Source organism: Sminthopsis crassicaudata, chromosome 5, assembly GCF_048593235.1.
Source record: "Sminthopsis crassicaudata isolate SCR6 chromosome 5, ASM4859323v1, whole genome shotgun sequence".
Lineage (NCBI taxonomy): Eukaryota > Metazoa > Chordata > Mammalia > Dasyuromorphia > Dasyuridae > Sminthopsis > Sminthopsis crassicaudata.
The window spans coordinates 218,167,800-218,184,953 of NC_133621.1; the positions used below are offsets into that span (position 1 = coordinate 218,167,800).

The 17,154-nt window shown below is 47.0% G+C and overlaps 1 protein-coding gene across 2 annotated transcripts in view; it reads right to left on the reverse strand.

Annotated features, from left to right (window-relative positions):
- Positions 1 to 17,154, reverse strand: part of LRP1 (LDL receptor related protein 1) — a 105,069-nt gene that overhangs the window by 20,351 nt on the left and 67,564 nt on the right. For both annotated transcript variants that reach the window (XM_074269895.1, XM_074269893.1), the window contains 23 exons: positions 14,172 to 14,376; positions 13,606 to 13,798; positions 12,588 to 12,713; positions 12,103 to 12,231; positions 11,634 to 11,753; positions 9,787 to 9,900; positions 9,351 to 9,500; positions 9,131 to 9,250; positions 8,739 to 8,855; positions 8,418 to 8,546; positions 8,037 to 8,159; positions 7,803 to 7,943; positions 7,298 to 7,488; positions 6,873 to 7,056; positions 6,431 to 6,516; positions 6,019 to 6,138; positions 5,555 to 5,742; positions 5,177 to 5,382; positions 4,697 to 4,885; positions 2,148 to 2,296; positions 1,760 to 1,853; positions 1,461 to 1,577; positions 811 to 930 (listed from right to left, as the gene is read on the reverse strand). In XM_074269895.1, the coding sequence (XP_074125996.1) occupies positions 811 to 930; positions 1,461 to 1,577; positions 1,760 to 1,853; positions 2,148 to 2,296; positions 4,697 to 4,885; positions 5,177 to 5,382; positions 5,555 to 5,742; positions 6,019 to 6,138; positions 6,431 to 6,516; positions 6,873 to 7,056; positions 7,298 to 7,488; positions 7,803 to 7,943; positions 8,037 to 8,159; positions 8,418 to 8,546; positions 8,739 to 8,855; positions 9,131 to 9,250; positions 9,351 to 9,500; positions 9,787 to 9,900; positions 11,634 to 11,753; positions 12,103 to 12,231; positions 12,588 to 12,713; positions 13,606 to 13,798; positions 14,172 to 14,376 (3,311 nt within the window). The remainder of the gene's footprint in view (positions 1 to 810; positions 931 to 1,460; positions 1,578 to 1,759; positions 1,854 to 2,147; positions 2,297 to 4,696; positions 4,886 to 5,176; positions 5,383 to 5,554; positions 5,743 to 6,018; positions 6,139 to 6,430; positions 6,517 to 6,872; positions 7,057 to 7,297; positions 7,489 to 7,802; positions 7,944 to 8,036; positions 8,160 to 8,417; positions 8,547 to 8,738; positions 8,856 to 9,130; positions 9,251 to 9,350; positions 9,501 to 9,786; positions 9,901 to 11,633; positions 11,754 to 12,102; positions 12,232 to 12,587; positions 12,714 to 13,605; positions 13,799 to 14,171; positions 14,377 to 17,154) is intronic.

Here is a 17,154-nt window from a genome sequence, read left to right on the forward strand (position 1 = left end):
TTCTCTCTCTCTCTCTCTCTCTCTCTCTCTCTCTCTCTCTCTCTCTCTCTCTCTCTCTCTCTGTCTCTGTCTGTCTGTCTCTCTCTCCTCCATCTCTTCTCTTTCATTTTCTCTCTCTTTCTCTGTTTCTTTTTCTTCTCTCTCCCTCCCCTCCCCCATCTCTGTCTCTTCTCTTTCATTCTCTTTCTCTTTTTCTATCTCTCATTCTCCTCTGTTTTTCCACCTCTTTTTCTCCCCTCCCTCTGACTTTTCTCTCTTATTTTCTGTCTGTTTTTTCTCTTCTCTCTCCCTTCCCTCCTTCCTCTCTGTGTCTTCTCTTACATTCTCTCTCTCCTCCCTCTGTCTCTTCTCTTTCATTTTCTCTCTCTCTCTCTCTGTTTCTGTTTTTTCTTCTCTCTCCCTCTCTGTCTCTTCTCTTTCATGCTCTATTTGTCTGTTTCTCATTCTCCTCTCTTTCTCCCTCTCTTTTTCTCCCCTCCCTCTGTCTCTTCTCTTTCATTTCCTCTCTCTTTCCCTCTCTCTCTCTGTTTCTGTTTCTTTTTTCTTCTCTCTCCCTCTCTGTCTCTTCTCTTTCATGCTCTGTCTATTTGTCTGTCTCTTATTCTCCTCTCTCTCTCCCCCTCTCTTTTTCTCCCCTCCCTCTGACTTTTCTCTCTCATTTTCTCTTTGTCTGTTTTTTTCTCTTCTCTCTCTCCCTCCCCTCCTCCCTCTCTGTGTCTTCTCTTTCATTCTCTCTCTGTCTCTGTCTCTTATTTTCTTGTCTGTCTCTTTTCCTTAATCTGCCTCCCCCCACAAAGTCCAGTCACTCACGACAGTCCCGCTCGTCCTCGCCGTCTCCACAGTTGTCCTGCCCATTACAGCGGAATATACCAGGGATGCATCGATTGGTGTTGGTGCATTTGAACTGGCTGGGCAGACAGACATGGATGTCTGCAGGGAGACATAAAGCCATGGAAAAGAGCAAGGTTAAGAAAGAAGAGATCCATTCCCACAGAGGCTAGAGGTAAAAAGAGAAGGACCGGCACTATGGCAGGAAGCATGGAAAGACTTCCCAATGGTCAAATGGGGAAAGCAAATAGAGGTCCAGCCTTTGACATTTAGCAGCAATGTGACAGGGCAAGTTGTCTTTATAACAATACCTATAGAACATTGTGGGGCTCAAAGGAGATAATTATATAAAGTGCTTTTTATTTCAAGTACTATACACATTCCAGCTACTGAGGACAGTAGGAAGTCCTGCTTAGAAAGAAAAAGCTATAGGGGGAATGAAGACCTAAAGTGAAGGATTTTGAAGGGAAAAACATTTTTTTTAAAAGGACTCATTCCCTTAGATGGAAGAGATCTTGGAAATCGGCATAGCGAATGAGCTGAGGGAGGAGGAGCCCGCTGTCTCCTTCCCCGGGTGCACAGAGAATCCCACCCTATGTGTGGGCCAGGACACAGGGGGTCAATTCCCTTACCACAATTGGCTTCATCACTGTTATCCTGACAATCATTGTCACCATCGCATATGAAGGCTGGGTTCGTGCAGATACCAGTCGAGCACTGAAACTGCCCTGGACGGCATTTGAACTCGGCTGCAGGGAAAAGTGTACAGTATGGGTGCTATGGCTCTCCCCTCCCATCACCACCCTACAGCTTGCCTCCCCTCCTGCTTCCTAAGTCTCCAGAAGCGCAGTATCTCCAGTTCTCCCCGTGGCTACCTCTTTGCCTGGCACACCAACAGACTGTGCCCCCTCACCCTTCACTAGTCACTTACGACAATCATGAGGCTCATCAGAATGGTCACCACAATCATCCTCTGTGTCGCATTTCCACCAGAAGGGGATGCACTTGTCGTTCTTACACACAAACTAGGGTTTGGGGAAGAAGAGTTTTGTAGGGATGGGTTATGGGGTCAGGAAAAGTTTGAAGTGCTTTTGGGGGGCATTTCTTGTGTGGGGGAAGCAAAGGTATTAATACGGGGAAGCCAGGTCAGGTTATGGGGATATTTATGGTGAGAGATGTGAAATGGTTCAGGGGCAGCAGGGTTTGGGAGCAGACTAAACCTCAGGGAATCAGTATAGGTCAGAGGAGGTCAGAGGATGTAGAGGGGCCTTTGTGTGAAGGGTTTGCTGGTGGCTCATGAATATGGACAGGGCCCTCACCTGACTGGCTGTACAGTTGGACACACAAGTACGACCATCACCGCCCAGATAGAAGTTGGTAGGACAGGCACATTTGTGACCCCCGCCGGGAGAAAGCAGACACAAGTTGCTGCAGCCGCCATTGTTCACTTTGCATGGGTGATTAGGGACTGTGAGGAAGCAGAGGAGATGGGAAAGGTCAAAAGCGGGTCAGTTCCATTGTCTTTACAGACTTGTTATTTTTTTCAAGATTCCTAGACAAAATCTTAAACTCTTCCACATTTGCTCCTCCTCCCCACCTTTAATCTGGACTCTACAGCAACCCCAAACCATTTTGTAACCTAGCAGTTATTAAGTGTGGTCCAAGGACCTCTGAGGAAGCCCAAAGCTTTTTAAGCAAATTTCTAAGGTCAAAACAATTTTTCGAAAAACTAGGACATTATTTAACTGCTAAAATGCACTTCCTTCCCACCCCTCTTCCAACTATATATCCATGTGAGGCCAGATATATCACAACAGTCTGAATACAGGAGTGGTCAGGAGAATTCAGATGTCTTCTAGTAAATCAGACATTAAAGAGATGTGTAAAATTATGTAAAACCATACCACTCTTCTCATTGCTTTGTTGTTTTTGAAATTTTTTTTTTGTAAAATGCTATTTATTTTAATGGTTTTATTATTTATTATTTTAAAATGAATAAATACTTTAAAATTTTATCAGTTTTAATTTATAATATAAATCAATAGATATAACATGCATTTAAAAAACCTCTTTTGAGATACACAGTAATTTTTAAAAGTTTTAATTTTAAGGGGTCCTAAGACAACAAGTTTAAGAAGAGCTGCCCTAAACCCAGCTCTGATTTCACCTTAATTCTCTTTCCTCATATTCCCTAATCCCACTTCCACCCCACTCTTATCCTGAGTTCCAATTCTACTCTACTTTTAAAACCTTAACTCCAACCTTAGCATCTTTCCAAAAGCTCGTATTCTCGTTTCTCAAAGTTGAGTTGGAGATTCTAACCCCAAGGAACTTTGCTAAATGACAAATATATAACAATTGTTGACATTTATACACTGTTGGCTGAGGCAAGTGGGGCTAAGTGACTCGCTCAGGGTCACACAGCTAGGAAGGGTTAAGTGTCTGAGACCATATTTGAACTCGGGTCCTCCTGAATTCAGGGCTGGTGCTCTAGCCACTGCACCATCTAGCTGCCACTATTTATATACTGTTTTAAGGTTTGCAAAGTATTACACATATATTTTCTCATTTGATATTTCCATTAACATTGTGATAAAGGAGTTATAATTATCCCCAGTACACAAATAAGGAAACTGAAGCTTAGTGACATTTTAAAGGACTTGCTTATGATCAGAGAGTGATGGATCTAGACTCAGAATCCATCCTCAGACACTTATTAGCTGTGTGACCCTAAGCAAATCACTTAAGCTTGTTTGCCTCAGTTTCCTCATCTGTAAAATGAGCTGGAGAAGGAAGCAGCAAACCACTCCAGTATCTTTGCTAATAGAAATCCAAATGGGGTCTTAAAGAGTTAAAGACTGAAATGACTAAACAACAATAATCAAAGATCTTACAAATATCAGAGACAGAATTTGGTCCCAGGTTTTTTCTTGACTCAAAGACCGAGGTTTCTTTCACTGCACTACTCTACTGCCTTTCCATCCTACAGCCACAGGCAATCAATCCTCCTCCTACTGCTTCTGACTCCAACTGGCCATTGTGTAAATGCTCTGGCCTGACCTCAGCCTCTCTAAATGGTGGTGGCTGGTGTTTCCTCCCTAAGGCCCATCACTTTATTTTTGTAATTTTTATCATCTCATTTTACTCTATGATGAAATGAAGACAGGAATGACTATTTCCATTTTACAGATGAAATGATTTGTCTAGGGGGTGTCCATGGGAGGTGCCCCCAGTAGGCATCCTAAGTTGGAGAAGCAGAATGGATCTCTGGACATCATGTGGTTCAAAATTCCTATCTGACAGATGAGGATACTGGGGCATGGAGAGGGCAAGAAGGGCATGTCCAAGGTCACATGGGGAGTCAAATGATCTTATTTGAGTCTCACGACAAGTAGATAAATCAAGTATTATTATTAGCTCCATTTTGCAGTTGGGGAAACTGAAGCTCCAAGAGACTCGTGAAATCACAGGATTTAGTGTTATAAAGACCACTAGAAATAGGGTCACACAAAGTGTCTGAGAGCAGATTTGAACGCAGGTTCTCCTGACTTTAGGGCTGCCCTTGTCTGGTAAGATTACTGAGGTCTGCTTAATGCTTATGTCTCTTGCTTTTTCATCTAGATTGTAAGCATCTTGTGGGTAGGTATTCCTTTAAGCATCTGGCACAAGACAGCCCACAGCTGATGCTCCATCAACAACTGTGGAATGGATGGATGGTTGACAGAACTCAGAGGTGTCTGAAACCGCCAGATCCTGCTGCCTCACAAAACCCATGCCGTCATTCCTCCTCACACTAACGTTCTAGTCTATACTGGTCTCAGGCGGGAGCCCTGTGTGCCCCTGCTCCCATGGCGAGCCCCATCCTCACCATCGGGTTGACGCAGGGCGTGGAATACGTGCAGGTCCATGGGCCGATGTAAGGTGCTGATGAGCAGTGTCTTGTTGGCCCCTGTAGTCTTGTGCGCCCGGTTTATGGACTTGGTCTCCCAATCGGTCCAGTATACGAAGTCCTCAAACAAAGTGAGTGCAAAAATGTGGGGGATGTCCTGGCTCAGCACTGGGAGGGGAAAGAATGGCATGGGTGAGGGTCCAAAAACACCCCTTCTAACACTGATAGCATAGCTCCTCACCCTGCATGGAGCTGGAGAGGAATAAGGGTGGGGATTGAAGGATGGAGTTCAATTCTGAGAGCAAGTCCAAGGGGCAGTGCCATGGCCTAACTTCACTCTAACTCTTTTGTTCTCCTCTCCTTAGGTCCCGGGTGCCCTCAGAACCCTCTGTGGTACCCACACTTTGCCACATGCCCCCAAACAATGCCCACAGGCCCTGACCCACAGATGACACTGACCAATGTGGCGATTGGAGCCATCCAAGCTGGCAAACTCTATGTAGTCCTCACGGGCATCTGCCCAGTAGATTCTCTCAGTGACATAATCCAGGGTCAGACCATTGGGCCACGTGATCTTGGTGTCTACAACCACGCTGCGTCCTGAGCCGTCCATGCCAATCCTCCCGATCAGCGAGTGATCACCCCAGTCTGTCCAGTACAGGTACCTGTTTCCAGGAGCCAGGAGGTGAGCACTCTGGGGGCCGAGGGCCTGAGGCTTCCCCAAGAGTCAGGGGTGGTGAGAAGCTGGGAATGCCGGACTATTTTGCACTGATTCCGGGAGTGGGCAAACTCCAATGCTGGGATTGCCCTTGCTCCTCTGGGTGCCCCTCTACTTACCCATTCTGAACATCCACCACCAGGGCTCTAGGCTCCCGGAGGCCTGAGCTGACCAGCACCGTCCGATAGGCCCCGTTGAGCTTGGACACCTCAATGGTATCTCTGCCTTTGTCACACCAATACAGGTTTCCGCCCACCCAGTCCACAGCCAGCCCATCTGGGTTACTGAGGCCTGTTCGGTGCAGCACCTGGGGGAAAGGGGTGCAGGAGGGGGAGTGTGAGATGAAACCCCCTAAGAGGGGCCACAGAATGACCACCTTTGTATCCCTTCTCAGAAAAAAATTAATTTAAAATTTGAGGAAATGTTAAATTTCAGTAAGAGATTAGTAGAAATAAAGTAGCAATTTCTTCCCCAACAAGATCAAATAGCCTCTGAAATCTTTTGTTCTTCTGGGTTCCATGTAGGTTAAGGAGTCATTTTCCTAGTGACCTGCTCCTTTCTCGGGGGCAGGGATCCCCCTCACCTGCACATTGCTCCCATTGATGTTCATTCTTCGGATCATGCTGCCCTGGGTTGTCACATCTGTCCAGTAAATCATTTGTTCTCGGTAATCAAAATCCAGGGCGACTGCGTTGTTCAGGCCCTAATATATGGCAGGACATGAGGACTGGAGCCGGGGGCAGGGGCGGGGGACTAAAGGTTGGGACAGAGGGGCAGTGAGACAGTAGGGAGAGGAAAGTGAGGCTGAAGAGGGAAGGCCCACAGAGAAAGGAGTCCCGCCCCTCCCCCTTCCACCCCAGTTTCTTTGTAATGACCATCAGCAGAGGCCCAGGAGTGGGGAAGTGATGGATGGAGAACAGGGCCAGGGACCAGACGTGGTGTAGGAAAAAAGGGGAGAGGGAAAGGAGGGAGAAGAGGGCCAGGGATTCTGGTACCTGCTTGAGCAGGGTGTAGTTAGTGCCGTCCAGGTTAAGCTTGCGAAGGTAGTAGCGATTGGCAAAGATCAAGAATGGCTCCTCATCTGGGGGTAGAAGTGGGGAGGGAACTGGTGGTGGTGGTCTGCTGTCCCGCCTCATGAAGCGGCATGAATAATCCCTTCTTCCCGATCTCTGAACATCTGTCTTCCCAAGGTCTCACCTCCCCCGGGATCCCCTTGCCTGTTATGGCCCTACAGCTTGTGGGGATTAGTTTCAGAGTGGGATTAAAATAATGGCAAGCAGGGCAGCTGTCCATCTGATAGGGCAAATTACACTGGAAAATAATGCCTCATTAGAGAGGGGTCCTTGTGACTGCATCATCTCAGGGGTCCCTGTGTTCTTAGGCTACCTCCATGTGGCTCCTGTGCCCCCTGCCCTCTCCCCGGGATGCTGCCCTCACCGGTCACAGCCTTGCAACTGTGGGCATCGCCCCCTCGGGGGGCATAGCCCTCCACACACAGACATTTGTAGCTGCCATGAGTGTTGATACAGCGCTGACTGCAGGGGAAGCTGGTGCTGCACTCGTCCACATCTGCACACGTCCGACCATCGTCCTTCAGCCGGAATCCTGGGCGGCAGCGGCACTGAGGGGCACAGCGGGCATGGGGCATGGGGCACTAGGGATGTGGGGCTGAGGGGCAGGGGGGAGGGAGGGAGGATGCCTTAGCCCTGGGGAAGAATTACTCTCTAGTCCACTGCCACCCTGGCCAGTGTGCAAGTCCTTCCCAGCACCCCCCCCCCCTTTTCTACCCTGGAAGAAGGGTCTTCTGGAGAAGGTTGGTGCGGGGGCCAGGTGTGTGTGTGGGCCCAGGTCTGGGCACTCACCTTGTACCCAATTTTCAGATCCTCACAGTCCTGACTGCAGCCGCTGAGTTTTCGGCTCAGGCACTCGTTGATATGGCAGCTCCGTTCATCTGAGCCATCCCCGCAGTCATTTTGCCCGTTACAGACCAGGGATTCACTCACGCAGCGCCCGCTTTCGCACAGGAACTGGGAGGAGGCATTGCACTTGTGTTCTGGGGAAAGGACACGGGGACTTCAGGGATGCCTGAATGCAGCATTATTCCCAACAGTTCTCGTCTCCTCAGTGTGTGGGGGCTTGCAAAGTGCTTTCCTGACCACAGCTTCGTGAACTAGGGAGTGTAAGGGCTACTTCCATCTTAGGTTTGGAGAAACCGTTCAGGGATTTGTCCCGGGCCCCAGTGACTGAGGCTCTTTTCTTCTTGGTTCAGAGCTTGCTCAGTGCTCAGGTCCGTGGGCATCTACGCCCATGCTAAAGGAGCATCGATGGCTGCCGATGGCCAGCAGCGCTCCCTGCATGCTCTCTTACCCGGGCTAGTGCAATGGGGGTTCTTGGGGGCCTCGTCGCTCTGGTCATGACAGTCGTTCTCCCCATCGCACTCCCACTGGCGGGAGCTCAGGCAGCGCCCGTTGGCACAACGGAACTCGGAGGGGCCGCACGTGGGGTACTCTGGAAGATTGGGGAAGAAGAGCCAGTCAGATGGGCAACGAGCTTCCTGGGCCTCGGCCCCTCGGCTGGCCCGTCACGGACGCCCACTCTTACCACATTCTGGAGACTCATCCGAGCCGTCTGCACAGTCTCTGTCGTGGTCGCAGACAAAGTGCTTGGGGATGCACTGACGGTTCTGACACATGAACTCCCGCTCATCACAGGTGCTGTTGTACACTGTGGGAGAAGGTCAGAGCCCACTCAGGGCTGACACAGCCTGAGCCCTGTTCCCTCTGCCTCGCTTCTAGTCTCTATTTCTCCCAGAACACGTGGAGACGTCCCAAACCCCAGAGCCCCGCCCTGCCAGCGGCTCACAGCTCGCACCTGGGACAAATCACTGGCTCTCCCTACAGCTGAGCCCTCCGCCCTGTGAGACGGAGCCGGGGGTCCCAGCACTCAGATTCTGTGGCCCCCAGCCCCTTCCCGGTTACTTACGACATCCGGCTGCCACGCTCTCATCGGCCCCGTCGGCGCAGTCTTTGTCCCCATCACAGAGCCAGCGATCGGGAACACAGAAGTGCATCCCCGGGCAGGAGAAGGATGAGGGGCCACATGTCTTGCCCTCTGCAGGGGAAGGATTAGTTGCTGACAGCCCCACCCCCACCCCTTTCCCATTCACCTTGGGCAGTGTATTCCCTTCCCTTAGAGCTGCAGCTTCCCCCCCGCCCCCAGAAGAACGGCCATTCCCGCATAACTGTGCTCCCTGGCCAAAGACAGCCCAGCTCCACCGCCCCCGGTTAGCTCCGGGTGACTCACGGCAGGGAGCAGCTTCGTCCGAGCCGTCTCCACAGTCATCGCTCCCGTCACAGAGCCACTCCTTAGAGATGCAGCGGTGGTTCTGGCATTCGAACTGGGCCTCGGAGCAGAACTTGTCTGGGGGAGATGCACAGGGGAAGCATTAGGGGTGGGGGTGGGGGCAGAATGTGATGTCTGGGGAGCATGGCACACTGGGCACTCGCTCTCCAAGCCCCCGCGGTCCAACCCAGGGAAAAGAAATGGGCTGGAGGTCCTGAGGTCGTGGGAGGTGTCTGGGGGGGGGGCCTCCCAGGGTTGGGTCCCCCAACTTTTGGGATAGACGCTGGAACCCCTTATGATTGAAGCACCTTGAGGCACCAGGTTTGAGGACAAGGGATGCGGGTTTTACGTACTACAGTGAGCCTCATCCTCGCCATGTTCACAGTCATCCTCCTTGTCACACGTCCAGCTCATGGGAATGCAGCGGCCACTGGGGCAGGGGAAGTAATTCAGGGGGCACCTGGGCTTCACACCTAGGGAGCAGATGCTGAGCATGAGGTTCCGCCCACAACATCTGGGGACCCACAGGCTGGGTGCAGGCCCCACCCCTCGCTACTGCCGGGGGTCCCTCACCTGGGCAGTCACGCTCATCACTGTAGTCCCCGCAGTCATTGGCGCCGTCACAAACCCAGCTGGAGGCATAGCACAGGGACGTCCGCTCGCACGGCAGGAACGTCACCCCCTTCACCCCCAGGCGGAAGTAGCTGCTACAGTCAGTGGTGCCTGGGGGTGGGGGTGGGGGAGGGAGAGGGGTGACATCCTGGTCCCTCCCCCACCCCCTGGAAAGATCCCCTTTCCACCCTTACTTGCTGCCCCCCCTTCGGGAAACCCGGGTTTGGGGAAGGTCTGGGGAAGAAAGATGGGTTGGAGGAATGGGGGGAAGGGGACCACAAAGGAGAATCCAGGGGATGGGAGGGTGGATGGGGCATCAGGGGAAGGAAGAGCTGAGGAAATCAGGAACAGGAGAGACAGGGTGAGATGAGCGGGCCGGGACAAATCCTCTACTCACTACAATTCATCTCGTCTGACGCATCTTCACAGTCCAAGAACTGGTTGCAACGGCTAGAATTACTGATGCAACTCCCATCCCGGCACCGGAACTCATCCGCCGCACAGGCAGTCTCTGAAAAGCAGCCCAGCCAGCCCTCATCAGCCGGGAAGTGAACCTCTGCAAACCAGCAGGGGCTGGAGGGAAGCGGCTTGGAGCCCAGAGCCACCCCCCAGTGGCCACTGTCTGAGATAGCACGCCGAAACCCAAGAGAGCCCAAGATCCAGCAATCAGCCGGTGAGGATAAAATAATACCCTAGTCCTGGAGCCGGAGAGCCGTGAGAGCCCCTGTCACCTCTGACACACGCTAGCCGCGTAACAGTCGTCATTAGCCAAACAACCTTCTCAAGCTATACAATTCAGGCAAACTGCATTGATGGAGGGTCTTTGGATGCTTCTTCCCTTTCTCCCAAAATATAACAACTCCGATTTCTACAGTGTTCACAAAGAACTCTTTCATAACAATCTTGGGAGCTATTCAGGGCAAATATTATTATTTCTGTTTTACAGATGAGAAAACTAGCAGGCCAAGGGAGTGGGGAAAAGACCAGGGCTTGAGTAAAGATGGGATCGGGTCTGGTTCTGACATTTATTATGAGCAACCAAAGGCATGGAACCCCTCAGAGCTTCTATGTCCACCTCTATAAAGTGGAGTTAATAATACTAATAATATGTCTAATATTTCTTTCTATTTTCTCCAGTTTCTTTCAAGTTTTAGCTAAAATCCCATCTTCTGTAATATTTTTCCTGGTCCCCTTTAATGCCTTTCCTGTGAAGGGAAATTGTCTCATAAACCTCAGCTTCTTAAATTGTGGGTCATGATCTTATATATGCGTCTCATAACTGAACATGGGGGGGTCATGAAATTAAGATTTGTTATCATTAAATGATTGATTTGTATACCTATAAAAATTTCATGGTCAAAAAGGAATCACAAGTAAAAAAAAGTTTTAGAAGCTTTGCTGTAAAACATCTTGTTTGTACAGATTTGTTTTCATGTTGTCTCATCCCATTGGATTGGAAACTGCTTGAGGGCAGGGATTATTTTTACTTTTTTTTTTTTTTTTTTTTTTTTTTTTGCGTTCCCACTTAGCACTGGGCTTAATAAATGCTCCTGACTTGGCTTGTTGATTTATACTATCCAATTCCAAGGCCTTTGAAAGATTTAAGATCTGAGATCAATTCAATACCCCACCAGGATTGTAGGAGACAGATGATAGAGTGTGTTCCCCAACTACTGACCTCAAAGCGCATATATTTATTTTGCTGGCCTACATATATTTGTTACAAGGATTTAGTTTTTTCCTTTTCTTTTTCCAGTGGTATGAGGAAATGAGGAGAAAAAATAAATTTTTCTTAATTGGAAAATAAAATTTAAAGAAGAATTATTGTGAGGAAAGTACTTTATAAACATTAAAAAAGAGCTTATAAATTTGAACTGTTCTTGTTTAGAGAACAATAATAATACTAACTTAAAGAAACCCAAAATCAAAGGCTCAAGAGAGTTAAGGGACCTTGAATCTAAAATCTAGGACCAAGGTTCTTTACCTTTTCTGTTTCATGGACCTCTTTGGCTGTGTGATAAAAATCTCTGGACCCTTTTTCAGGACAATGTTATTAAATGGAAAAAATCAAATACAAAGGTTATGAAGGAAATCAGTTATATATATGTGAAATAGAGTTATCAAAATTAAAAAAAAATAGCCCCTGTAAGAGCTATTCTAGGCTAAAAAGCCCTGGGCTAGAAGGCTAGGGGATGCAAGTGAATATTTCACTCAGGGGAATGGGGAGGGGAGACTAATACTCACTGTTACATGGAATTTCATCTGAGCCATCACCACAATCATCTGCCCCATTGCACCAGAGAATGTTGGACACACAGCGCCCATTGTTACACTGACGGAAAGTCTTCTTACAGCGGCGTGTGTCTGGGGAAGGAGAAGGTCAGAGTGAGTGGAAGATGCTCCTGGCGAGCTTACGTTTATTCACTGACTGGGCAGGTGAGTCTTGGGGGCCTGTTCTGTACTAGAGATGGCTAGGGGTACAATAAGAACACATCATGGCTTCCAGCCATAGCTTATCATAATAAGCTTGCTCCTGTGTCATTCTGCTTTCATTTTGGCTTAGGATGTGGGGTCACCTCAGGCTCTGTTCCGAGTGCCCCCCCCCAGTACTCCCCACATATCCAGGGCTGGAGCATAAAAGCCTGGGGCCAGTGGTGTGGTTCTAGCTGTGTATAAAGCAGAGGGGACAGGCGTCTAAGGGGTGGGCTCTTACTGCAGTAGGATGGCTTCTCATCCGACTTGTCCTTGCAGTGGGAGGTGCCATCACAAGTCAGGCTGAAGCTAATGCATTCGCCATTGGCGCACTCAAACTCATCTTGTGTCCGACAGGTGGAGTTCATGGCTGGGAATTGAGGTTATCAGTAGGAAGGACAAAGAGAATTCAGGATCGAGGGTAAGACTCCCTGGTCCATGGCCCTGAGTACTACGTTCTACTGGCCCTTGCTGAGGATAGAAGGTCAGCTTTACTAGCTGCATGACCTTGAATAAATCACATAACCACATAGCCTCTACTTTCTCCTCTATATAATGTTGGGGAGAGGAAGGGCTAAGCTAGAAGACCACTGAAGTCCCCTCCAGCTCCAACATTCTATAAATCTTTATTAATTTTAGATGATTTTACTCCTGTCCCTAATCCACTCTCACCTTCCTTTTCCCATTTCTCCCAACCTCCTCCAGATCCATGTCCCCTTCTCTCACCACGACAAGTGAAGTCATCTTGGAGAATTCGAGCCCCCCGACAAGAGCACTTGACATGTCCCTGAGGTGTGAGCATACACAGATCCTGACAGCCTCCATTGTTGATACGGCAAGGGGAGAGCTCACCTGGAAGAGGGCAAGAAGAAGGAGTGAAGGATTCTACTCACTCTGTGCTGGGCACCAAAAAATATGCAAGGATATCTGGAGGGAGGAGGAAAGTCTGGAGTTTATACAAGGGACATTCAAGATTGAGTAGGCTTCTGGGGTGACAGTGGAAGAAACTGAATTTCAGTGGAGTTCTGGGATGTATGTGGGAGACTTAATTGGGAGTAGCAAGCAAGGTATAATATGAATATAGATTCCTGAATCCTGAATTAAAGGGACAATTCAAGGGCATGTTTGTGTTTACAGGTTGTATTGAGTGTGTGTAGTCCATGGAAATGCCTATATTAATGAAATAACAAATTCTCTCTCTCTCTCTGGAAAAAGTGGGTTTGAGTAGAACAAGGAATATATACAGACATCTTAGGTTATTAGGGGAAAGCTCTTGGGTGAGTATGTGAGATATTAGAATGACTGGAGGCTCTGGGGTATGTGTTGAATAATAATGGAAACATTTATATTTGCCTTTTGGGGACACTCTGCATAATGCTTTAAAGGTTTAAAAATTACTTTACATATCTCATTTGGTCCTTAAAATTATACTGTAAGCTAAATGCTACAGCTATTATTACTCCCATTTTACAGATGAGGAAATCTAAGTTAAAAGAATATAAGTAATTTTTGGAAGATTACCTATCTTATAACTATTTGAGATAGGGTCTGAACTTAATTCTTTCTGTATTCAAATCCAATGTTCTGTTTGCTATGACAGGATTAAAGTAGAGAGAAGAAAGCCCTAAAGGAAATGCCCTGGAATTGGGGAGCTCAAGGAAATGGGTGCATATATGTGCAAGATCCTGGGCTTTGGGGAGTCTGGGGTGTATATATGATGGACCCAGAGTAGGAAGACACTCACAACTGTTAGTGTCATTGGCCACGGCCACAATGCCCATGGGCTGCTGGGGGATGTCCACTCGAAGCATTTTCATATCACTCCCCACATACTTGTTGGCTCGCTGCACAGCCCGCCGTACCCAGTCTGTCCAGAAAATGTGCTCCCCATACACAGCCAGTCCAAATGGGTGGACGGGCTCTGACTTCAGGATCACCTGTGGGGTATGGGGCCATGGTCATTGGTCACAATTCTGATCTCTGACACCTTTTCTCAGATCAGCCAATCTCAAGGGATGAGAGCACCAAGAGGCAGACATTTAGAGAATGGGAGAAATAAAACTCAAGGGAATGAATTCCAAATAGTTTACCTTGGAGGAGGCATTCCACCCAAGATTATCATCATTCTCTTCCTCTGATTCCTTCATTTTTGGCTCATTTGTGCTTATTCAATTGTTGGGATTGGCTAACTGGCTATTTCCTCCAATTCCATCAGTGGAAGTCGTGCCCCTCCCCTCCCTTCCCTAAACTTTGGGTTTATAGTGATAAGAACCACAAAGAGACGTCCTTTCCCCCCAGACCCAGACTCACATATCGGTGGGAGCCATCATACTCGCAGCGCTCTATCTTGTCCAATGTGGCATCAGAGAAATAGAGCTTCTCCGCACGATGGTCAATGGCTAGACCATTAGGGGTTCGGATGTCACGCTCGATCAGTGTCAAGACATTGGCCCCCGACAGTGCTGCCCGCATGATGCTTGGATGTTGCTCATTCCAGTTGGTCCAGAACATCAGACTGGATAAGACAAAAAAGGGGGGGTAGGAGATGGTGGAAGAGCATAAGGTACCTAGAAAGTGGGAGAGCCTAGAATTTAACATGGAGAACCTAGCTTCTAGTAAATGGGCCACCTAGAAAAGCCTAGAAACTCAAAACCCAACTAGAGATCCAAACTGTACAGAAACTTGGATCATAGTAACAAAACAAGTATTAAGAAAATTAAGCCAGGGCAACAGGGTAGTGCAATGGATAGAACACAAGTCCTGAAATCAGGAGTACCTGAGTTCACAGATGACCTGAGATAGTAGTAAGCTGGGCAAGTCAGTTAACCTCAATTGCCTCAAAAATTTTTTTTAAACCATTTACTTAGAAAGAGTACACTTAAAAACCAGAAAGAGGTGCAGGCCTGAAAGTTTCCTGGGGTCACACAAACGTTCCATGTTCCATTCAGGGTGGTTAGATTAGATTGACCTCTGTGATTTCTTCCAATTTTATGATTTTGTGCTTTGAGATATTTAATATTTCATTTTCTTCTCTGCAAAATGGTAAAACTAGGTGATCTCTAAGGTCTCTTATAGGTCTAAAAGCTTTTGAAACCCTTAGTTTCATTTATTTGTAGCAGAGGTCATCCCATGAAGCACCTGTAAGGATGGGTTTGTACTCTGGGCTCTTGGTAAAGGGCTCCTAATTGGTGCATTGTACCCTGTGATGGAAGAAGGGGTATCAAAGATGATTGCAGACTGAACCAGGAGGAGCTATCCCTTCAATAAACCAGATAAAGGATCAAGAAGAAAAGCTCCTCCTTCTTTCAAAGCTAATCATCAGTTCCCTGGGACTTCCAGTCAGTAATAGGTAACTAGATGGCACACTGACAAGAACGCTGAACCCGGAGTCATGAAAACAAGTTCAAATTTTGCGTTAGACACTTATCAGCCATGTGACCCCAATTAAATAATTTAACCTCTATTTTGCCTCAATTTCCTCAACTGTAAAATGGGACCAATAACAGCACCTACAGGTGCTTCACAGGGATGTTGTGAAGACCAAATGAGATTATATTTGTAAAGCACTCATCACAGTGCTTGGCACATATTAGGTAATATATGAACCCTTTCCCCTTTCCCTTCCTGCTCCCCATCTCCCTATCCCCAGAAAAAAGTCATTGTCCTAGCTATATGTACCTGGGCAGCACAAGACCATGTACTTAGGGGAGTCCAAAGCTGGATCTCAAGCTCCTAACTGCCTCTTTTTGTTTTCCTGAGCACGAGTGATTCAGCAGTGATCTTGAAATGAGATATTTTTTAGCAGAGGTAGTTACCCTGTGAGCTTGAGGGGTTTCAGTTCACTAAGAAGTATATACAATAGATGCCTACTGTTCTCAGAGATGATTATCAACAGGAGGATAAGCCAAGCATGCCCACCTTGCCAAAAGATTTGGGCTATGAATTCCAATGATCTTGTGCTGGAGAGAGCCAGCTGTACCCAGAGAGAGAGCTGTGGGGACTGAGTGTGGATCACAACACAGAATTTTTACTCTTTTGGTTGACGTTCACTTGCTTTTTGTTTTCCTTCTCGTTTTCCCCCCTTTTTGACCTGATTTTTCATGGGTAGCATGATAATTGTAAAAATGTGTATAGAAGAACTATACATGTTCAACATATATTGAATTACTTGCTTGTACAGGAGGGACTGGGAAAAGGGAGGGAGAAAAAATTTGGGACACAAGGTTTTGCAAGGGTGAGTGTTGAAAACTTCTATGCATATGTTTTAAAAATAAAAAGCTTCTAAAAATGTGTGCTATGACTGAGTTACCTGCTGCTCAGTATAGAGTAAGATGAAAATGAAATCTGTTCAGCAGTCTCACAGAAGTATTGGGAGTTTTTCCTCCAAAGAGGGCATATTAGGAGTGATGGGTTACTGTTTCATATTTTAAATATTTGATAATGCATACTTGTGAGTCTTTTATATTTTAAGCATTTCTTTTTGTGGTGGAGGAAAAAAGTAGTTATATTGTATCAGGTACAAGATAAATAAATAATGGTTGTTTCCTTCCACCCTTGCCTATTCTTCTGGTCAATGAATTTTTTTTAAGGGGGAATTTTAAAAATTAAAATCCAAATCTTTAGATTTAGAGGATATGTATGTAACAAGATAACTCTTGAGAAGATAGCTGGGGACTAAAATGAAAGAAAGTTAAGAGTTGACCTACATATGAGGCATACCCCATACATTCCATGACTTGAGACCATACCATATAATTGGAAGAATATTGTGTAAAGGATGGGTCTTTGTATCAGGGAGAAGCTTGAATGCATTAAGAGCACAATATCCCAAAGGTAATCTGGCACCCTCTCCCCATGATTCAGAACCCAGCTCAGTCACCATCTTTATTGTCTGTCTAAGGTACATGATAAACCCAGTCTATGGACTTCTCAGAATCTGGGCAATAGATAGTCTTCATCATTTGGTTTCTCCTGAATTCTGAGTGATTATGGATTTTGTTTAGAAGGTTTTATAATGTTCCAGGGAATGGTGCATCAGCATAATGTTATCTATATCTGAATGACTTCAAATCTATATGGAATTCCTCTTTTTAATCTCTGTCCTGGATATCCTCTATAATACTAGCAAATACTTTTAGAAAGCATATATTTCCATGTTTTATTCCTTACTGGATATTAATATTCTGAGGACTTTTGATCCAAATGATCTGTTGGCCATATATCATGTAATCTTGTTTAATTTTGAAATCCATATGAAAGAAAACTTGTTGGACAAGAACCTTTAAAGCAGTAT